The sequence below is a fragment of the Lates calcarifer genome, linkage group LG24 (genome assembly GCF_001640805.2).
Source record: "Lates calcarifer isolate ASB-BC8 linkage group LG24, TLL_Latcal_v3, whole genome shotgun sequence".
In the NCBI taxonomy this organism is placed as follows: domain Eukaryota; kingdom Metazoa; phylum Chordata; class Actinopteri; family Centropomidae; genus Lates; species Lates calcarifer.
The window spans coordinates 6,671,146-6,694,540 of record NC_066856.1 but is presented as its reverse complement, the minus strand read 5'-3'; the positions used below and the strand labels follow the sequence as shown (position 1 = coordinate 6,694,540).

General features: G+C 39.0%; 2 protein-coding genes across 3 annotated transcripts; both read left to right on the top strand.

The window, feature by feature from the left end:
* The first annotated feature begins 382 nt into the window (after positions 1-382).
* On the top strand, positions 383-17,187 carry abcd3a (ATP-binding cassette, sub-family D (ALD), member 3a). Of its 2 annotated transcripts, none has more exons than XM_018698793.2 (23): positions 383-553; positions 1,675-1,711; positions 1,820-1,918; positions 3,625-3,713; positions 4,704-4,773; positions 6,666-6,763; positions 7,219-7,342; positions 8,057-8,113; positions 8,382-8,524; positions 8,606-8,675; positions 8,804-8,873; positions 9,335-9,432; positions 9,636-9,727; positions 11,658-11,749; positions 11,864-11,936; positions 12,028-12,091; positions 12,310-12,387; positions 12,516-12,581; positions 13,114-13,203; positions 13,305-13,424; positions 13,756-13,860; positions 14,492-14,548; positions 14,886-17,187. In XM_018698793.2, the coding sequence occupies exons 1-23, from the start codon at positions 444-446 to the stop codon at positions 14,961-14,963; spliced, it is 1,980 nt and encodes a 659-aa protein (XP_018554309.1). In that variant the 5' UTR covers positions 383-443; the 3' UTR covers positions 14,964-17,187. The 2 variants fall into 2 exon arrangements, with proteins under 2 accessions (XP_018554309.1, XP_018554308.1); XM_018698792.2 differs by lacking the exon at positions 4,704-4,773 and adding an exon at positions 5,774-5,843 and having other exon boundaries at positions 384-553.
* A 1,124-nt stretch (positions 17,188-18,311) lies between these two features.
* On the top strand, positions 18,312-22,421 carry acp5b (acid phosphatase 5b, tartrate resistant). The gene is given in 7 exon segments (XM_018698788.2): positions 18,312-18,387; positions 18,841-18,857; positions 18,859-19,032; positions 19,783-19,910; positions 20,094-20,285; positions 20,762-20,909; positions 21,908-22,421. Coding segments are annotated over 7 exon segments (990 nt in total). The 3' UTR covers positions 22,163-22,421.
* The last annotated feature ends 974 nt before the right edge of the window (positions 22,422-23,395 follow it).

Genomic DNA, 23,395 nt, shown 5'->3' with positions numbered 1-23,395 from the left:
TGGTTAAAAAAAAAAAAAAAAAAAAAAAAAAAAAAAAAATTCAACAGCAACATTTCTTTCTAGAGGCATTTTTTATTGGAGCTACTCTATTGAAGCAACATTGTCAACAGGTGTAAGAACAATTGATAAAATTTTCAGTAGTACTTGGAATCCTTCAACATTGTCTCTACATCCTTAACAGACTACAATATTTGGCGGCAGTGCTCACTGTCAGTTGCAGCAATGTGGTTACACTGAGCTCAGTTTACAGAGGAACTCTGGGACATCTTTTAGCGTCGGTCAAACTGGAGCATCCAGCATCCGGTCCACTAGGGGCAGATATGCTCTATTATGAAGAACAAGGAGGAGAAGGAGAAGGAGAAGAAATGCCGTGAAACTCCCAGCATGCCATTGTTGAACTGTAGCAAACCCGAGCAAACCAAACCGGTCGCTGTGTCAGAAACATGGCGGCCTTTAGTAAATATCTGACTGCGAAAAACTCTTCCATAGCAGGCGGCATTTTGCTGGTTCTATACCTCCTGAAACACAGAAGACGGACGCCCAAACAGGACGGGTAAGTGGGCGGCGACATAGAATGTTAACATTTATCTGGAAGCGCAGAAAATTCAGGTTTTCAGATGAATTTGTCACGACTGTCAGGATGCTAAAGTAGCAGCTGCTACCACCCCTGTCTGACAGGTGACAGCGACCTGCTGCCGGGGCGCTCCAGAAGTCACTCTCATTTCCCCGAGCAGCTAAAATGCCATTGCAGTGTTCAAACAATGGCTGCCTTTGAGCTCCAAAACAAACAAACAAACAAAACAAACAAACAAAAAAAAAAACACTAACAGTTTGCTGCACGCGCACACACGGTCGATTTCTGTAACTTTGGCTAACTCTAACTTCATTGTCATGTCTTTGTTGAGCGTCTGTGTTGAGTTACCGTTGATTTTCATCGTTATTTTAATTTCTGACTTTGCTCCAAAAAGCATTTCTCTCTCTTTCGACAGAAGAGATTTCATTTTTAAAGTGGTCAGTTCAAGTGTGTCTGTCTTACCGGCAAAAAAGTGCATTCAACCATTGAGAATTGATGTAAACCATCTGCAAACCCGCCATTAGCAGATAAATGCTGTCCCTTTAACCTGTTATCCTTAAATAAAGATCTGCTAACTACTGACGCTGGTATTTCAAATGAATTTATGTCCACCATATACAACGGATTATTTGCAAGCATCATCTCTTAACTGCCAGGAAATGTAATTTAAATCTACTCAAAAGCACAAAGATATTCCGTAATAACAACCGTATTAACTCAACTGTAATTACCACTCATGAGGGTGTAGGTGAAAAAAGTAACACCTACTCTCAAGATGTTTGTGGGTCTATCAGCGGACACTAGAGAATAAATGACCTAACTAATAAATAACCCTTATATCACAATATTGAATATTGATACAATTCATGATAGAGTAAAAATGAATGGAAAACTATCGATAGTATTACCACACAGGAATGTCTTTAATTTAACCAGCAAAGTAAATAACTAACAAATCAAGGAGCTTCATCACATCAATGTAAAAATGAATGACCATAAACCAATACCAATATAATACGGTTTACAAAAGTGCTGTTTTATCAGAAGTGATATGCCAATCATGATAGTCAAAATGTTTTTTTTAAATTCTCTCTTTGCAGTAGAAAAGGAGGCTCAGATCTTGTGCTGAACACTGAGGTATGCAAGTCTTGTTTTCATGTCTAAAGCATGTTAAGTTTCTGAAGAAGTTTTGACAAAAAGCTGTAGAGCCATCACAGACCGCCTTTGTCATGTTTCTTCATACAGAAAGATGGCAGAAAAGACCGTGCAGCAGTGGACAAGGTTTTCTTCCTTCGAATCATCCGGATTCTGCGGATCATGGTACCTCGTGTTTTCTGCATGGAGGTATGACATCAAACTGCTAACTGGTTATTATATAGTACCATGTTGTTACAGCAGTCATCCATAAGTTTGAGGCAGTTAAACCCCATCAAGGTAGGGAAATTTGACAGACTTGGGAGAGAGAGATAGAGAGAGAGAGAGAGTGAGAGGAGTAGATGTATTTTTTATTGAGGTAATTGAACTGAACTGAATTTAATTAAATGTTTTGTGGTCAAACCATCAAACACAAATTATTATTGCTCAAAACATAGTATTATAGGAGAACCATTTTCATCAGGAACCAGGTCATCCATAGTCCAAGTCTTAACACTATGTTAATACAGGAGGTGTAGTCTGAGCATCTTAGCAGAGCAGCAGATCTGTCTGAGTCTACACAGGGATGCATTCAAGCAGTATTTGACAAGTATATCGCCTGTGTAGACAGCTAGATTTACTTTAAAAGCACAACTGTTCTATCAGACATTTGTGAGACGGACAAATGTAAAATGTGACATGCCTTTAGTTTGCACAGCTCAAACTGTAAAAGTTGCATAATACTTGGAGTGTTTTATTTTAAAGTGTGGAATTGTACACTCATCAAACATCAAACATCAACACCTGTGCACCTGCTTAATCATGCAGTTATCCAGTCAGCCAATCATGTGGCAGCAGGGCGAAGCATAAAATCAGTAGCTTCACTTAATGTTCACATCAAACATCAGAATGGGAAACATGTGATCCCAGTGACTTTGACTGTGGCATGATTACTGGTGCCAGGTAGGCTGGTTTGATATTTCTGAAACACACAGAAGTCTTTAGGGTTTACTCAGAATTATGTGAAAAACAATAAAAAAACTGTGTTTACATATTGGAGCTTTTTTTAATTGGCTAAAATTTGTTGACTGAAATTATTATTACTGACATAAACAGATTTTGCCTTTTTGATAAAGAGCCTTTACCTTAAGTTATCAAAGAAAGGTGCCAAAACTAGTAAACTTAATTTGAATGTAAAAGATATATATATATAAAAAAAAACCAACTATAAATAGCTCAGAATATACTCTCTATAAAAATGATTATCATTTCTAACATTTGAGCTGATTCTGATACATCTGAACACATGTTAATAATTTCGAGATAAATGAATGGAAATGGAATGATGATGATGGATATAAATTAAAATTATCTGATGAGATCAACCTGATTAATTAATCAGGCTATTAAAGATGCACTATGGGTTTGGCTTTGTTAGTGAAGAATAGCACCAAAAATCATAATATATTCTTCCAGCTCGCTTGTTGTTCTTGAACCCCAAAATGCAGCGTGTGATTTCAGAAGTTTTCTAGCATTACTGAGTAATATTACAATTCCATCTGTCCTGCATACAGTTCGCCTGTGGACCTCAAAAGGTCCACTTTGAAATGCTACTTTAGAGGACAGATTATGAAACATTTTACTCAGTGTTGTTACAACATTTAATTTGGCAACCAAGAGTTGGACATTATTCACAATGTCATTATGGCTGTATAGACAGGAGAAACCTTTGACACAGATTCATCAGCTCCATAAGCCAAGGTCAAAGTCACATGGCTCCTCTGGTTCCATTCAGTCTTATCCGATCAGTAGAGTAGATATGAGCAGAGTCAAGGGCAGGATGATAAAGGACTTTATGATGTGCAGTGTTTTACAGGTCTGCTAACTACTCTCTGTGGTTGTTGTCTTCACCACAGACTGGCTACCTTATCCTTATCGCCGCCATGTTGGTGGCCAGGACCTACTGTGATGTGTGGATGATCCAGAACGGCACCATGATTGAAAGGTCAGATTCTGCATGGACTCTTATTTAAATATTATTAAACAGTTATTAAAAATCCACAACTGACTGACAGGGGAAGCAGTGCCCTCAATCCTCAGGATAATCCACAGAGCCTCACTGTCAACCAGGTTCCATAGCAACAGCACATGAAACCGGCAACTTTAGATTTAACCCTGTAACATCCAGATGGCATGAAAGATCTTAGATATTGAGTCATATGAGATCCACAAGACCACGTAGAGCTTTATAGACAACAAGAAAAATTTTGTAAGCAATTCTGAAACTCACTTGAGGCCAATGCAAAGTACAGATCTAGATTGGTTTAGATTTTCGGTTTTGGGATTCTGGTGGTAGCATTTTGTATCAAGTACAGCCTATTTAGGCAGACCACCAAAGGAGGGCATTGCAGTAGTCCAACTGACTGGGTAAATGCATACAAGTTTTTCTGCATGAGCGTGGATATAGATTATCAAAATGTTGATCACTGGTAGACTTTACCTGTCATTGCACTGTAACGATGATGCTTACAGCTGCTACAGATGCAAACCCTGATCCTTTTTCCAGGTTTCTGCACAAGGAATAAAGTACAACAGTATATATTCTTACATTTCTGTGTAGCTGGCAGCCCAAAAGAATGTCTCCAGCAATATATGCTGTTGCTGTTAGCACAAAATCCATACAAAATATATCAGTCCAGATTATCTGGCAAAGTTTATGATATTGGTTTGTAAAAGATATTATGTATATATGATATATGTAAAGAAATTAGAGATTTATATTTTAAATCTGTATTTTGACCAGTTCACTGTTCATCCTAATGATTTGGTTTTTGTAGGTAATATAATTGGCTCTCTGCTCACAGTATCAAGCTTTTAAAAGTTTGAAACCAATGCAGCTGAAACAGACATGTTATGTTTCTTTTTAATTACAATTGTCATGAAAATAGGTGGGCTGTTCATCATGCATTGATGACTTTGTTCTGATTCTCCACAGCGGTATAATAAGCAGAGATGTCAGTCTATTCAAGAAGCACTTTTATTCCTACATATCAGTCATACCAGGGGTAATTGTCCAACACATGGTGCTCATAGAGGTGGAAAATCGAGCTTTAAACCACTAACACTGTGTTTCTGTAACATTTTGCTTTGTAAATGTGTTGTGTTGTGCTTTTCCATCCCTTACTGTCTGAGGTCTGCACCCCACCCCTCCACCCCCAAGCTATAACGCTGCCCTGTTGGTCTTAGCAGGTGGTAAAATTCATACTGTTGGCGTATACTCAGTGGAAAGCATTTTCACATGGAATTCCATTCAGTTTATGTGTTGATGATTTTACTACAGTACAACATTTTCTTGTGTCTAATTAAATAATGAAACAACTGAGAGTAATGCAAAAATTAAAATGATTAAATATAGTTTACATAGGACTTCCTAGTAAAATGAAAAAAATTTTGTGCAGTTCATCATTGCTGGATTTGGCTATTAAATTGCCCAGGCACTGCATTGCCATTATATAGTTCCGCCTTTTTCTTCATGTCAGATAACACATAGAAAAGCTCTCTTGTCAACCATTAAGTTTAAGATCTGTCATGTTCACTTCAAACTGTCTCAACTCTTGGGATTTTCTCAACTTAAGAGCTAAGATTTCGAACGATAAGATGCAAAGAAGGACATCTATGTCTGGTTCCATGTTCAACAGAAAATTTCTGTGTTAAAATACAAAACTTGAATCATATAAATTAACTAATTTTCAAATCTCATATTTTCCTTTTCATAATCTAAAAGCTTTATTATATCTGTCAAACACGCTCTTTAAAAAACAAAGAGAAAGAAGTGCATAAATTGAATGGTATTCTTTGTACATCTATGTCAGGACTCCACTGTTACTGCCTGATTCATATTAGTAAAATAACTTAAGTTAATTAGTTCTTGTGTTTTTTAGCAGTCCAGAAAAAAATTGCATTGGTTCCACAGGAAGAGAAAATTAAATTCATCAAGCCTCAGTATCTGTCTCACTGACCCTGTTGGCAATGTTTGCTCATCTTTGTGCATGTTGTGGTTTGCAGTGCAATTATCGGTCGATCGACAAAAGATTTCAAGACCTACTTGTTCAGCTTTATCAAATTCATGCCACTTGTAAGTGTGTTTTTTTTGTTAACTTTTTTTTTTTGATGCATATGCCAAATATTACTCTGTAACACTTATAATTCAAAGTTAGTTTATACTGCTACATTTAGTTTAGGTGGTTTCACTTTCTGAAAAGTGAACAGAGGAGACCTGATATGAGAAACACTGACATTTCTTTCCTCTTCTGTGTAGTTACTAACTTTCTGGTGATAATAGATTATTTTCACTGAATCATTTCACGCACTTAAAAATACTACCATTTTGCATGATCATTCTTTTGAGCTAAAATGTCTGTCACACAGATTTCCCCTTGTATGTCTCAGTGTTAAGTGGCTGGCAATATTCTATATTTTTTTATTGTTAACAAACCCCAGGATAAGACAAACACTGTGTTAACAATGTGTTAGTCTTTTAGTAGTTTCTGACTTTCCCACCATGTCTGTGACTTTCAGTGTCAAGCCCATTGGTTCCCTCTGTAGGTGTTACTATTTAAAAGCACAGAAATATATAATTTCATTTTTTAAATGGATGATTATGATTTATGAAAAAGGCTTGCTGCTGTAGTTGTACTACACTGTCTCTGTCTGGCAATGATTGCCATGAACAGAGACTCAGTGCAAGCTCAGGTTTGGATAAACACACTATGCCTGCTAAAATGATACATTCATTGTTGTTTTGTTGACAATAAGAAAAACATAGATTATCCCCAGCCTCATTCTATATTGTGCTTGTGCATGCTCTCTTCATTCCCTATCATATGCCTCTAACTGAAAAACAAACAACAACAACAACAAAAAGCCTGGTATCTTATGTATGACTGGGTCATTTCAGATTGCCTTGGTGAACAACTTCCTGAAGCTGGGCCTAAATGAACTGAAACTGAGGTGTCGTGAGAGGCTCACAAAGAAATTGTACGACGAGTACCTGCAGTAAGTTCGACTGAGATCATCATTTCATTTTATACATTGTTACCAAAGGAGTTGGCAAAATAATATAACCTTCTTTATATAAAAGCACGTGACCACTAAGCTCAACTGAAAGTCATAACAGGCCTAGTGCTTATGTCAGTACTTCATCAATGACCTGATAATAAGATGAAAATGTGATCACCTAGTGATGTAACATCAGAGGTCATGGTTTAGAGGGAATACAGAGCAGCAACATCATCTACAAACCAAAAGTCTAGTATATAAGCAAACCATTAAGTTTGATGACATTTCAACTCATGGTCCAAAACTTCAGTGTCATACTCAGATGTAATTTAGCAGCAAATTGCAATTTATATTATGTCAAAGACTCATACCTGGAGATTTTCTTGTTCTCTGAGTCCTGAGTCACATGAAGAACCATTCTTTGCGTCTCACCCTGTGTTCTGGCTCTTCAGAGGTTACACCTACTACAAAATGGGAAACCTGGACAACCGGATAGCCAATGCAGACCAGCTGCTGACACAAGATGTGGAGAAATTCTGCAACAGTGTGGTGGACCTTTACTCCAACCTCAGCAAGGTATCAAAATGTCTGTCAGCTGAGAAATGTTCTACAACATTCAAGAATACACAGTGAATTAGAAATCTTTAATTAATAGATCTGAATGCTGTGTGTGTGTAAGTTTTTATCATAGAATGAAATGAGCATCACCAATAAAATTCTGTGTGCCACATTACCCTGTATTCATGACACACTCCTCCTGTGTTGTGTATGACAGCCTCATGTGCAGCCCCACCATAGAGGGCTAGTACAAGTGCAGATTGAAAATGGACCAATAAATCCTACATGACCCTAGGTTTTTCTGTTGAAAATTACCTGCATTCAGACAAGGGCAGGTGAGGTGTGTTGTATTTGGACATTGGATATGTAAACAACCTCATTTGGTATGAGTGAGAGGTTACATTGGGCTATTGCACACATCTACCTGCTATTGGGGCACTGTTCCAGGCCTGCTCAGCAAACCCAAATCTGAAACCAGATTTCCTCAAATGATTTTGAGTCCCAGAAACAGCAAAGTACCTCTTTGCTGAAAATTGCAGTTCAGCCAACATGAGTACAGAGCAAAGCACAAAACTGCAAGCTTAGCCCAGCTAAGGATCACTACCACCTGATATTCTTCCACTTCCCTTGTATGTTTGGAACAAGTGATATTTTGAGCAATATACTGTAGGTCAGTTATTATTATCTATTAGTATAATTTACAAATCTGTCTGGTCTCTGTTTTTTCTGCAGCCTCTGTTGGATATTGGTCTGTACATCTTCAAGCTGACAAGTGCCATTGGTGCTCAGGTAAGCAGATACTGTGAGAAAAACACAGATTATCTCAAGCTGCATGTTTCTTTGGCCTATGGAAACACACAGAATACATACACCATACCTACTTAAAGAACACGCTAAGAAGTAATGGTCGAAGTTGTTTGGTGCTGTAACAATGAGAGAATCTGAACAGAAGAGGAAATGTATTTTATGTCACCATGGTCTTGACTAAGCACATGCTACAGTTGGAGAGCCAAACAGGAAGTGACTTCATTGTGTTCACCTCCCCTCACCTACCTAGGGCCCAGCTATCATGATGGCCTACTTGCTGATCTCAGGTCTGTTCCTGACCAGATTGAGGAGGCCAATAGGGAAGATGACAGTCACCGAGCAGCGCTACGAGGGAGAGTACCGCTACGTCAACTCCCGCCTCATCACTAACAGGTAAACACACCAGCAACTGCTCAAACTATTACTGTACATCTGTTTAGTACAATAGGTGAATTTCTTTTTCTTTCTCTGTAGTGAGGAGATTGCCTTCTACAATGGAAACATGAGGGAAAAACAGACCATCCACGCCACATTCAAGAAACTGGTAGGTAACAGTTTGATTAGACTCTACAAAGGGACTGCATGAATCATTTTCAGTCGACTGACTTGGTCCTGCTGATGTGTGTGTTTTCCCTCACTTCAGAATGTGAACATATTCATTTCGTCTTTTAGGTGGACCACTTACATAACTTCATCTTCTTTCGCTTCTCCATGGGATTTGTTGACAGCATGATTGCCAAGTGTAAGTAAATATATTTCTTAATTTAGCTGACAATATTAAGGTCATATCCCTGGAATTTATCAGCCACTCAGCTATTGGGTATCAGGTTTTTTCATAAAATGTAAAAGTGGACCCCATAATTTAAAAAAAAAAAATGTATATGGAATCAGTAGTTTCCAGTAATTATACATAATGTTTTATAGAGTCTTGGTATATAGAGTCAAGTCAGGTCAGTTTTATTTATATAGCACTGTTATTTCAAGGCACTTTTCATATGGAGCAGGTCTGTTATTATATTGACAACATTAACAGTAAATGTGGTGAGAGACTACATTCTTGTTTTGTCATCCTTGTGATGGGGAATTCTGTATTAACAATATATATTAACAATATACTGTATCAACAAAAGGCCTATGTTATTTTTTCTGAGTTGTTCATCCTGTTCTCTGTTCCTTATGTGTCCTCATGCTGTTCCGCTGCAGACCTGGCCACTGTGGTGGGCTACCTGGTGGTTAGCCGCCCGTTCCTAAACCTGTCCCACCCCCGACACCTGCACAGCACACACTCAGAGCTGCTGGAGGTAAGAGATAAAAAAAAACACACAAGCACATACACTCACACAAGACTTCTTGTCAGCCTAACTAAGATCACCTGCTTTGTCACTTCGTTACTGGTCACAAATTAAAACTTGAAACTTAAAAACAGAAATGCATCTTGTGCTTTGCCACAATGTTGCGGAGCTCTGGGGTTTTACTGATGTGATTGGACTTGTGTGGCTTGCAGGACTACTACCAGAGTGGCAGGATGCTCCTAAGAATGTCCCAGGCACTGGGCAGGATTGTACTGGCTGGCCGAGAGATGACCCGCCTCTCAGGGTGAGTATTATAGGATAGTACTAAGAATGTAAACAAAGAAAATTCATTCAAAAAGATTTAGATTAAATAGATATGTTAGTAGAAGACCAGAGTTCTCCTACGAACAGACATCTCAGTTTCTCATTATGACGAACAAAAGTTCTGTGTTATCCTCACAACACCCTCTCCCCCCACCTATAAAAAGGGTGTCACTCATGATTCAAATTCCTCTCCTCACCTCACACTCTTCTGCTAATGTGAGCAGGTAGTTTACCAGTTCAGCTGAGCAAGCTAACACTTTGGTTACTCGACACTAGCATGACTCGTGTTTCAGTAACAGCTTGCTCTTCAGCATAGAGTGGGCTTGAAGGCAGCATGCCTCCACATAACTAGCCCTGAACTGAGCCACCAAGCCAGACAACTTAAGAGCTAGGTTCATGTAGGATATAATAATCACCTGACCCCATTAAAAGTTTTTGCAAAAAAGACTCCATTGTCTTGCCCACCCAAGCTAGCTAGAACAAGCTTCCCTAACATGCAAACAGCAAACCACTCTGACAAATCTTATGTTTGGAACCTCAGTGTGTATGTTCCTTGCCCCTGGCTGCAACAAGCAGCACTATCAACGCCAAGCTCATGTTAACACTGTGCTTGTGCTACCTTGAAGAGTCTCCTTTGCAGGCCGACCCAGGTCTAGGAAGGACCCAGTGATGGCTCCCACCTTATATGGAGTACAGTACGAATCAGCCGCACATGGTGCCAGCTACAGTGACAAGATGGATTCCATTCTTTCACAAGAAATGGGATATCCTGGATGAGTACCAGTCCTGCTGTCCTCTTCTGCACCACTGTCACCACCATGTAACAGCAGTGGAGGGACAAAAAGAAGCCATGTAACTGTGTCTCCCCCAGGAGAACCCCACCTCCTCGTCACACAACTGCACCAGCCGTGGTTCAGCCAGATGGTGTGCTGGTGTTCAGAATCCCTCACCATCCAGTTTGCTCCCAGCCAACTAGGAGTACAAAATCCAACGAGTCAGTGGCCCAGAAACACATTCCACCCTCTCCAGCTCCAGAGTAGTGCACCAGTCCCACAGACAGCCAAGCAGTCGGACCATGTTGGAGCCATATTAAGAGTTTTGAATTTGAATAAGAAAAATCTTATTAGTAGTAGTAGCAGTATTTTAAGTTTGATTTTGAATTACATGTATTTAAAATATGAAATATTTAATATTTATTTAAAGACAGCTGGCCATAAGGAGCCTTAAGCTGAATATGGTTGATGGATGATATGTTTACCTGCTACTCACCTGTGTAGGTGCTGATTGTGTAACATGATCCTGCTGTGTCTCTGGTTAGATCACAGAGAGCAACAGTGCTTCACAAGAGTGTGTGTGTCAGCTACTCCACCTAACCTCTGGTGGTTAAATAAGTTTGGTTGAAAGCCACTATAGACCAGTTGCAACACCTGATCTCACCTCAAGATGGTGCCACCTCACTTCCTGTAGTGACAATGAAAGCTTTATCCACTCGCTCTGTGGAAGTAGAGAGATGGAAGGACTGTGGTCTGCCAGAGTTGATTATGTCAGTGACACATAATCCTGCCAAATAAACCTGAGAAAGCAGTCTGGCAATATGGGAGCCTTCATATTCCCATGCTGAGAAACCAAGATGAATGTTTGAAAGAGAACTTGAGACCACTTATCTTGTAAAGCCTGTTTTCTGATGACATGAGTGAGGTGTCTCACTGGAACACCTTCCATTTGTAAAACAAAGTCATTGTTCATTGTTAGTATAGCTGATCTAACAGCATAACTGATGTCATTATTCAGTATCTCTGGTGTGAATGAAATAATATAATAATATCCTCCCCTCCAAATGAGACAGAGCATGGATCTGCTTCAAATGTTTATCTTTTTTTGTTTTTGTTGTTCCATGTGTGTTGCCACAGATTCACAGCTCGCATCACTGAACTTATGAAAGTCCTGAAGGAGCTGAATGCTGGCAAATATGAACGCACCATGGTCTCCCAGCAGGAGAAAGGTACTCGACTTGAAATCACTAAGAAATATGTCAGAATAATGAGTTTTTATCTCAGATAACTGGAGCTGTATAGCCAAGAAACGTAATCATTTTTGTTTATTTTGCTTGCCTTAGAATCAGACACTGCTGAGAAACTCACACTAGTGCCTGGAAGTGGTCAAATTATCAACAGAGATAACATCATCAAGTAAGTGTTTTATTCATCATTTGGACATATCAGCAATTTTCTGTTCTTCTCCTGAACTCAGCTTTATTATTATTATTTTTTTAATTTGTAGATTTGAACATACCCCACTAGCAACACCCAATGGAGACATCCTGATAAGAGACCTCACATTTGAGGTAAAGCTCTCATCTTTCATTGCCATATCACAGCCAGATAGGCTAACTGACTGATTGACTGAATTAAAGATGGGAATTAATTAATCTGTTTGAAAAAAATTGTTTAGTTTTTTTTTTTTTTTATTATGTATATATATGATTGGTTTTGCACGAATGAGTGTGTGTGCGTCTCTTAAACACTGGATTCAAACATGTCATTGTTTCTCTGTCCTCTCAAGGTAAGGTCTGGCACCAATGTTCTTGTGTGTGGCCCAAATGGCTGTGGCAAGAGCTCTCTGTTCAGAGTGCTTGGAGAGGTGAAGAGTCAGTTAATGATGGCTAATAGGGAAAGCACACAATTTGTTAAGTACAATAATGTATAGATGTTGTACATATGTTGTTTTGTTAATAAATATAAAGCAATTATGTATGTTTTTTTTTAAAGCTGTGGCCTCTGTTTGGAGGACACCTGACAAAACCTGAGAGAGGGAAGCTCTTCTATGTCCCACAGGTAAAAATCCTCTGTAGGCTATGTTTTCCATTCCACCACTAACAGCTATGTTCCACTTCTAGCTTTTAGCAGCAACTTGGTAAATTACACAAGGTTAAAAAAAGTTGTAGACATAAGCCCTACTGAGCTGGTTTGGGATGAATACTACAACTGGAAAAATGATTTGACCAGTAGTGTATCTGTGATACTTGATCTGCCAATTATTTCAGCCTGAGGCTCAAGTTACTTAACTCACACTCACACTTAAATACTTGAATACATTTAAAAAAATATATGTATGTAAATTTAATTTGAAATGAAGTAAAATCAAACACTGCTGCCACAACTAAAGTCTTTACAGTGTGCTTGTGTTGCATGTTTAGGGGTATTATCTGTACTGATCTGTTCAAACATTCAAAAAAAAAAAACTTCATTAAATAATGAATAAATTAAATAAAACTACAAGAACTAAAATGTTAAAATAGGAGGAATTCATGCAGCATTCTTACTGGAGTTGAAGTTTCAGTTTGATGACTTTGCTGTGTTTGTCCAGAGACCCTACATGACTCTGGGTTCTCTGAGGGACCAAGTCATTTACCCTGACACCTATGAAGAGCAGAGGAGGAAAGGCATCTCTGATCAGGTGAGAGCAACACTCTCCCACACACTTCACACTTTCACCTCCGTTGCTTTGAGTGTTCTTAATTACATTCACTATCTTTCTTGTCTGTGTGTCTTGTTCAGGTGTTGAAGGAATATCTGGACAATGTTCAACTGGGTCACATCCTGGACAGGGAGGGCAGCTGGGACTCAGTCCAGGACTGGATGGATGTCCTCAGTGGAGGAGAGAAGCAGAGGATGGCTGTAAGAACTTAGTCACTCCCTCTCCCCCTGTCAACAGGTGGTATTGGAAACACAGCGATTAATTTACATTGGTAAAAAGACAGCCATCCATCCATCCATTCATTTGGCGGTGGTGGGGGCTGACTGATTTAAATTCACTGTCACTGATCTGCCCCAGCAATGGTGACCGGTAACAGGAATTATATAAATAAAAATCAGGTCTTTGATCCGTCAGCACAGAGGAATACTGGACTTAATGATTAGGCTTTATACATAGCATTTTTCCTTTATCTACTTGGTAATTATTCTGGTGTTAACAAATAATGTGTGTGAATGTTGTTTATGCATTTAGATGGCCAGACTGTTCTACCACAAGCCCCAGTTTGCCATTCTGGATGAGTGCACCAGTGCAGTGAGTGTGGATGTGGAGGATTACATCTACAGCCACTGCAGGACGGTACGACACAGTAACACATCATACACACAAATACAGAAACAAGGTTGAACACACCATTGTAGTCAGTAAGCGCTGTTGTTTTTTCTACTTATTCTCTTTCATAGTATGAGGACTGATTCTGAGTGTTGTTGTTCAATGAAGCCAACAGACAAAGCAGACCTAAATTCTTCTGACCGCTACAGTTCACACAGTGAAATCAAAATAAAAACAAACCAAATTTGCTGTGTGAAACATGAAGTGAGTGTAAAAAATGAGCAAAAACATGCTAACATGCAAAAGGCTGTCTTCTTAAATCCTGTTGCCCTCGATGAGCCCTCAGATATCTCCATCCCTCTCTCTTTTTCCAGTCTCTTCACTCATGACCATTTGTAACTTCCCTGTTTGATTTGCCATAAAGCAGAATATTTTTGTGTATAGCGGTGGTGATACACAAACAATGACATGTAGAGACCAGGTGAGGCTGCCACTGTTTCTAAGAGTCCTAAGAAAATTAATATATTTCAGGATTAATGCAGCAGTAACATTGGATGTGGCAGTGACTCCCATCCTGTAGATGTGGGTAGTTCTTAGTTTTAAACCTTGCTGATCTGGTTTGGAGTTAAGTACAAGTTGTGTTTTCTTTGATTCACAGGTGGGCATCACCTTGTTCACAGTGTCTCACAGAAAGTCCCTGTGGAAGCACCATGAGGTAATGACCATATGTCATCCAAGTTTTTATGACTTCAAATCAAATCATCAGATTCCCACCTTTACTGCTTTCACTGCAGTTCCTTCTCTGAACAGATTTTGCTTTTAGTTTAAAGTGATGTATTATTGAATTAACCATTTGAGAAGCCTCCATTTCCAATCTCATATTTTGCCAGTTAAAGCATCAGACATCTTTCTGCTGTCATGTACATAGAACAACTTTGGATAATGATATAGAAAGCTATAAGGTTTGCCAGTTTGTACTTGGTGGAATACTGTTGCCTTCAGATGTCACCTTTCTTCATTGTATTTTTTATGGTTTCTCTTCTCTCATGAAGTACTATCTCCACATGGACGGGAGAGGAAACTACGAGTTCAAGCCCATCACAGAGGAAACTGTAGAGTTTGGCTCATAACTGCCGATGTTAGCCACAAATGCACTGCTCTGAAAAAAACCAGTCCATTAATTCTTTGCACTCAAGACAGAAGTTATAGCTAAAACTAGAAAATAATGTTTTTAATCATTTGTAACTCTCAGCCTTGTTTTCTTTTATGTTTTTTTTTTTATTATTTAAAGCATCACTTTTGTCCTGTCTAATCATGAATTTGTCAAGTGTTATTATGAACACCTATAATTTATATGGCCAGCATCTAAGTTGTGTGTTAAACACTACAGATGAATGAGTGAAGCAGAAAGTACAATATACTGTTTTAGTCATCTCTGCATATGCTGTCATATCTCACAACAGTAACATAGGTTAGTCTGGAGAGAGAGAAGCTAGATACCACAGTGGTCTTTGAGGTATCATACGTCCTGCACAGAGTAATACTGAAGTTTATGTACAGAAGGGGATACTTCCTAAAAACTCACACAAATGATGCTCTTTCCTTGTAGGTACTTCTTAAAGGTAAACTGTCCACAGCTTACAGAGGCAGAGCCCACACTCTGAATCATTTTCAGGCATGTTCTCTTGATATCTTAAAAAAACGAAGTAAGTCTTGGCTTCTTTTTTTCATTTCTGAGGAGACTGATTATTGATTATCTTGTCACCTAAAAGTGGTGATAAAGGGCCAGTCAACCACAGCCGCAGTCTGCCTCTGTAACTACAGGGAGCTACAGGACAAATAGCGCTCACAGGAACTGAATAAAACTTCCTCAGAGACTGCTCTAGACCCAGCTGTTTGACCTGAAGGTTCTGAAGGGCTTACTGTAGCATGGCAGCAAGCCTCTTGAGCAACTCGTGCAATCTGGTGGAAAAACTTCTCTGTCTGACTCATGGTGCTGCAAAGTGGCCCTAATCTGTGACCATCCTACCTACATATCACTGTTCTGGATGGCTGTCAGAGAAAACAGGAACATGTCAGTCCCTCAGATATTTAGAGGCGCATTGAAAATTTTGTTGAAAATCATGACCTAGACTAATGCACATGGGGAGATTTCCATTTAAGTCAGTACAACCCATGTTAAATCAAAGATGGTGCAGAATTTCTTTTCCGCTAAGCAGTGCTGCTTGTCAGCTTCGCCCTCAGTGTTGCCACTGGAGTAGGGACACAGACTGTCACTATGCAGACCTTTTCCACAAGTGGTAGCACTCAGCTCAAGTCACTTTGTATCTTGAACATTCCTCCTGCAATAATGAGTGCCTGGTCAATGTGCGATTGTCGCCAGGGATGCTAATATGTAGTATGACAGCCCTGCATCAGGTATAACTGCCATGGTGCTGTGGACTTGAGACCTGGTCACACCAGCATTAAAACATTTTGGGACAAAAAGTGTAATTTCAATTGAGCTGCTGCAATCAGGAGATTCTCTAAGGCTAAATAAAAAAAACAAACTCCGATAAACATTGACATGTGACCAAACCACGGTGGACGTGCTGTGGGAAGGGAAAATCAGAGCAAAAAGTAGGAAGTAATCATATCAACCACATTGCCACTTTTATATAACCTTGCTCCTCAATAGAGACACTGATTTGCAGTCAGTCAAAAGGCAGCCGTCAGTTCTTTTCCATTTTTCGATAAAGGTTGTAAGATTGTAATTGCTGGAATCAACTTGCTTTTGTCAGGTGATGGCTGTAGTTCATGAAACAAGAGGCTGTCAGTAAGGCAACAGAGCACAGAGAAATCTGATTGGCTGTTGAGGTTGAAAAGTTCTGTAGTCACATGCATGGTCCATCCTTGACTAGTATTCCCTGGCTGAGTTTAACTTGGTTGATCATATTACCTGAAATTTGATCATCATTATTATTATTACTAAACTTTTTTCTTGTTATTAACTTTTTCCATTTAGGAAATTCTGTTCAAATTTAATACATATTTCTTGGGTTGTGGGATTAAAAGTTTGTCTTGAATTTTGGATAATTGTTTAACTGATTTTACATGAGCTTTGTGAAGCTGGGGATTGGGTCTAAAGTGCAATGATGGTTTCTCTCAGTACATCACTGGTACATGAACATGCAGACAAGTTCCTTTCCCAACCCCCTTGCCATTACTCAGCACATCTCTGTTCTGTCACTCAAACATACTGTAACTATATTTTGAAAATGTAAAGAAGGAGCCTAGCTGTACCCATGGTTTTATATGGATACTAATGCAGTTATGATCATTATTAATTAAATTAATAAATGTAGGAGTAATGAATTTTCATAAAGTGGGCTTTTTTTCTCTCTTGTGTGTCAGAGGTCTTGATCTCATTTTCCCTCATTTCTGTTCAATGTCTTAATATAGTTTTATATCACTAGTAATGAACACCTGCACAGTGTGACCAGCAGGACAGTCTTTCTCAATGTGTGCTGTTCTCTATACATGAGTTGTTGCAGACTTGAGATAGCTCATCAGTCACATTACTGTTCCAATTCAAAGTCTGCACCCAGGCCTTTCTCAACTTCCTTACTTTGGCATTTGAACTTGACAAGTTCAACTCAGAAGTTCAGACTCCCAGGTACAGAAGGACTGTTTGCAATTTGAACAGCGGTGAAATAAGTTAATCAAATAAGTTAATCAATCAGTGTTAGCCCACACAAAGACTGACAGTCCAAGTAGTGTGAACTTTTTCTCCTGGAAATATGGACATTAACAGTCATGATGTGATTTCCGTGATGCAAAATATATACTTTGGTTAAGATGGTAAGTCAAATGGCCACCACAAGGCGTTTCTGTGATAGCTCCATTTGTGAGGGCCCTATACTGTACAAACAAGTGTACCAAAACTGAACATATCACCATTAGTCACCATAAGATTGAATTTAAAATTCTGAAATAGGTATTGTCACCACTATTTATACTGCTACTACTTCTGGCAGTAATATGCAAATGTCTCCACTACTACTATGCTACTGTAGCAAAATGTTTGGTTAGCACTGTTCAGGCTGATATCAGTAAACTAATTTATGTTTATAATTCATATTCAGAAAAGAGGATATATCTGTTTAAAAGCAGTCTTAGTTCTTAAAAGTTTCTCAGAGAGAATATATTGTGAATATGTGAAGACACCAGTCATGTGCAGGTAGCGTTAAAGAGCACCATGTGATCTGTACATTTCTTTTACACCTTTACACTCCCCCAGCTGTCACAGCGATGAAGTGTTTTGCAAAACACGTGACTAGTAGAGACAAGTGCAATAAATGAGTCACTCACTTTGACCTGCTGATCAACTGATTCCTGTTTTTCTTGGCAGGTCTTTTAACAGGAAGTCATACTGTTAGCCGCTGAGGCGTTTGTTTCACTTTTAAACAGAGTCTGGTGCTCAGTTAGACTGAAGAGTTATGGACAGACTGCAGTGTGTGCTGTTGGTGCTCTGCTTCCAAAACTGCTGGCATCTGCTCCAAGCTGTGGAACAAGGTACTGGTCTTGACACAGGGGACACAGTTAACCTGAGCTGTAATTTAGGAAGTGACATAGAACAGCATAAGGAGATTGAGCTATATAAAACACAGTGATGTCATGTCATGGATTTCATGTAACTTATTTTACTATGTGCTGCCAGCTTCTGTTCTGTTTCTCAGCTAAATCAGACAAATAATAACCACCCAGAGGAAATAAACTTCTCAACTGGCACAACTATGTCTTAACACAAAATTAACAATTTTGATATTATGGTGAATATTTCTTCACATATGCCATTAGTTATATTTTATTTCAAGAACTTTTCAGTATCTGTTTTTCCTGTATGACATCACCAGACAGATACTTTCCTAACCAGGACAGCCTCTGTCAGGTGTAACCTCTCTAACAGCATGGAAAATTAAACCTGTGAAAGAGGAAGTGACAGAGGAGTGTTTTGATTCTCCACAGCTGCCCTGCGTTTTGCCTGTGCTCGCTGACTGGGGTGGTATTCCTCTCCCTCCCTACTATACTCCTCATGAGGAGGCTGTCGCTGCAGAGGTGGACAGGCTGGCCCAGACCGAGGGAGTGGACTTTGTTCTCAGCCTGGGAGACCACTTCTACTTTAGCGGTGTCAAGGATGTGGAAGACTTCCGCTTCAAGGTCAGCTCACAGTTGCACACTATAATTTTTAACTACACTATCTGATTTGATGTATCAAGATACATAAGATAAGTTTCACGGCTTGTTTGAGTGATTGATGGCAGTGTTTTATTAAAGGACAATGTCTTGTTTGTTTTGTCTGTTTGTTTTAGTATTGAAATCCAGGGGTCCAGGGGACCTGTCACTGATTTGTAGGTCATTCAAGAGCATTCAGTGAAACAAGATCAAGAAGCCATTTTAAAATCATATAAAAAATATTGTTGCTCTAAATATGCCTCTAAAGAGTTTTTTTTGTATAGAAACTGTTGCACTAAATGAACTGTTGTTACTGCTTGTGCAAATTGTGGTAAAAATGTATGATAGACATCATTTTTTGCTCAGAAAAGATTAAACAGGATACACTCTAATGCACAGATAAAATGACAAAATTTTAAGCTGTATTACACTTTTTTTGTCTTTGACCATAATACACTGTGAGCCCCTGTTTGTGCAAAACATGTATTAGTATTAGTGTTACATTTGAGTCACAGAGCTACTTATACTTACTTAGCATACTTATATCTTCTACCTGGATATCTAACTACCTGGAAGGAAAACAATATTGTGTTTGAAGATTTTTAAGTCTTTATCCTCTTTGTTTGAAGTAGAGCTGCAACTTTTGGCTATTTGCTATTTATTTATTACAGTTTATTTACAGTTTACAGTAAATTATAAATTTACCATGAATTACAAATCCTTTCCGATCTGCAGGACACATTCGAAAGGGTCTTCTCTCAGCCCTCTCTGCTGCACATCCCATGGTACCTGGTCGGTGGAAACCACGACCACAGGGGCAACATTTCAGCTCAGATGGCTTACTCTGACATATCCGACAGATGGTAAATAAACAATACAAACTTTTCAAACAAACACTCATTTCAGTTGTGCTATTGCTCACGTTTACTCTCATTTTCTTCCAGAATGTCCTCTGATATTGTGAGCCAGATATCGAAATGTTCACCCACCCTTCTGATAACATACATTTTTATTGGTATATCAATATGTTTGCTTTGTGTCTGTAGGAATTACCCAGGCCTCTATTATGACCTCCAATTTAATGTTCCACACACAAATGTGTCAGTAAGTATTCTGATGATTGATACAGTGGTGTTATGTGGAAATACCTATGACGAAATTCAGCCTTCAGGACCAGAGAACCTCAGAGCAGCAGATCATCAGTGGGACTGGATCACATCTAAACTTGCCAGCAGCAGGTGAGCCACCATGGTAAATACACGTATGTATGTAATTGCATGCTGTGAAACAGAACTGTAACTACTCATCTAGGTCATGGTAGTTTTAAGTGCTAAAGTTGAAGGCAACTGGACTTCTTTTAGGTTTCTTGAAGACCTCTCATCCAAATGGCTTTCTCAGTTCTGAAAACTGGTTGGGGAATCCCAGGTATTTAACTTCTAGGAGGTGGTTTTGGGAGTCTTTAACCTCACCCTGTTGTTATGTGAGTCGTCAGGGTCACATGAGCCCAGGTGTGGCTCGTTGCTCCACCCTGACATCATGTGAGTCGTTAGAGTCACTTGAGCCCAGGTGTGGCTCGTTGCTCCACCCTGACATCATGTGAGTCGTTAGGGTCCCATGTCTCAAGGTGTGAATGGGGGTTAAATCTCCTGGGTAAGGATCACTTAAGAATACTGTAGATTTGTATTAGACTGACAGCTTGTGTGACTTGTCTCAGGTCAGACTATGTTGTGGTGGCCGGTCATTATCCTGTGTGGTCCATTGGTAATCATGGACCAACCTCCTGTCTGGTCAAAAAACTGAGGCCCCTACTGAAGAAATACAGAGTCACTGCGTACCTGTGCGGCCATGACCACAATCTGCAGGTATGTACTGCTCACTCACACACAGTGAAAAATATCACGTGTACAGTAATTCAGTCAAAGAAAAGTATGTTTCTGTTTGGTGCACCTCTCTGTCATTTCAGTTGGCCAAAGACATGCTAGCAGGTGCTATGAGCAATGTTTACTTGTTGCATATTGGTTCAAAGCTAGCTTTCAAGCTAGATTTCATTGTTTCAAAACTTTATAGATATATTAGTCATGAAAATGCAACACTGTCTACAGGCTGGTGACAAATTAAATGTGTCTTACTTACTCTTAAGTATATTTATGCTGACAGTGCATTTGTAGTTAAACTTGAGGAGATTCTGAAAACAGATTGTAATGGAGTAAGTTTACATTTTGGTGAAATATATGATTACTTCTCCCACCACTTGTATGTCATGGATTTGTTTTTCATCTAGTATTATCTCAACATTGTGAAATGATTTGTGTATCTGTAAAATCCTGAAAAAAACAACTGAAGTCAGTTTTGAATCTCTAAATATTTGCTGTTGTAGGAATAGAGAGTTCTTCATTTGTCCATTTGTTGTGTCCATTCAAATCAATTCTTTTGCTTCACTGTCAGCAATACACGAGGGAGCTGAGGCTGAAACATCTGAATACCAGGCCTGTTAGTTCTGAGCTTAGAAAATAAGTAATAGAGCACACTTAAACACACCCTGAATCACCTTATCTAAACAGGAAGGCCACGTAATGACCCAAGCCCTCAAGGGCTAGTGCCTCTTTGGCAGCACAGAGGGAATTTATAACAGCCAGTGTACTGAACTGGGTCTGTTCAGTAAGTTTGATGCTCAACAGTCAGACCACAGAAAGTAATGTTTCAGCACTCTGTGAGGTCTTGCTTGGCTGAGAGATAAAGTCTTACAAACCATCTGTCAGATCCTCTCATGTTATGTTGTACATTGTGTAGTACAGTACAGCTGAGACTGACAGAGTACAGTATAGATGCTTGATGCCGTCTGTCTCTCCTCTTTCAACAGTTTATCAGAGAGGATGATGGGAGCTCATATGTAGTCAGCGGGAGTGGGATGGTCAGCGACATCAACACCAGACACAGAGACAGTGTTCCTCTGACCTGGCAGCTATACTCCAGTCCTGTCAATCACACAGTAGGAGGTCTGGCATACTTCCAGGTCACTGAGCATCAGATGACGGTCAGTTTCATGCAGATAGATGGGAAATGTGTTTATCAGGCAAAGCTACCGACCCGCACAGTCTATAGAGATACACTGTAATGCTATAGTCATAGAGGAAGTGCAATATTATTTGTATGTGTGGTGAATAGTGCTTACGTTTGATTATTACTATGGTTCAGTGGATTTTTGAAGGCCAGTAACAATAGTTTAAAACTGAAGTTAATTATAACTCAAGTGGTAAAGTTTTACTGTTTGAGTTAGTTAAATTGTGATTAAAATCATGTGTATATTCACACTGTATTGTACTGTATGTATTGAAAGTCTGTGTGTGTACAAAAATATAAACTGTGTAATAGGCTGTCTTTTGTCATGACACCTGGCGACTGAATCCCAGATAACCTGCGGCATGTGACACGACAAAGGTTTGGTATTAAGGGACCTAAAATGATAAGAAAACATTCCTCACACAATTACACCAGCAGCAGCAGCCTGGACTGATGACACAGGGTAGGTTGGGTCCACAGATTTATGTTGTTGGTGCTAAATACATCTGCGTACCTCGGCAGAAATCAAGATTCATTCAGACCTGGCTAAATTTAGCTATTCTTCAACATCCAGTTTTTGTGAGCCTGTGCCCATTACAACCTCATATTTCTGTTCATTAGCTGACAGGAGTGGAACCTAACATGATTTTCTGCTGTTGTAGCCAATATACCACTGGGTTCGACATGTTGTGCATTCTGAGGACCAGTGTGTCTTGTGTACATTCCTTATTGCTAAATGCATAATGCCTCATTTTAAGATTCAAAATCTGAGTGGGACAAAAAGTTAATTTCAAGAGTTAAAATTGATAAATTAACTATATTATCTGTATCAGGATTGATGCAGGGGTGCAGGTGTTTCAGCTGCATCGTACTACCATCAATGCCACATAACAAATTCAATGTGTATTATCTGCAATGCAAACAACAATAAAAAACAATTATTGTGAAACCATAGTGTCACACTGGTGTAAATAGCACATGCTTTGCAACTTCTTCTTAACAATTAATCTGTTAACATTTCCAAATTGTGTGTTGAAATGGTTCAACAGTATGAATATGTATTTTCAATTCAAGTTATGATAAAGTTAAAGCTGTTATATCTATAAAAGTATTAATTTACATTGAATTGTAACTAATTTTGTCATATGAATCTGAATGTGCTGTTCTAAACAAACAAAAATAGTAGTTTACTATAATATTATTATTTTTTTAAAATCCACTTTGATTTAAACATCATCATTCAACATAAATGAAACTGAATCATGCTTTTTTTGAATGTACAAACTGG

Coding starts and splice junctions, on each gene's coding strand:
- abcd3a (XM_018698793.2), top strand. CDS start 444: ATGGCGGCCTTTAGTAAATATCTGACTGCGAAAAACTCTTCCATAGCA. Junction 554..1,674: donor CGGACGCCCAAACAGGACGG/GTAAGTGGGCGG, acceptor CTCTCTTTGCAG/TAGAAAAGGAGGCTCAGATC. Junction 12,092..12,309: donor TAAGAGACCTCACATTTGAG/GTAAAGCTCTCA, acceptor TGTCCTCTCAAG/GTAAGGTCTGGCACCAATGT.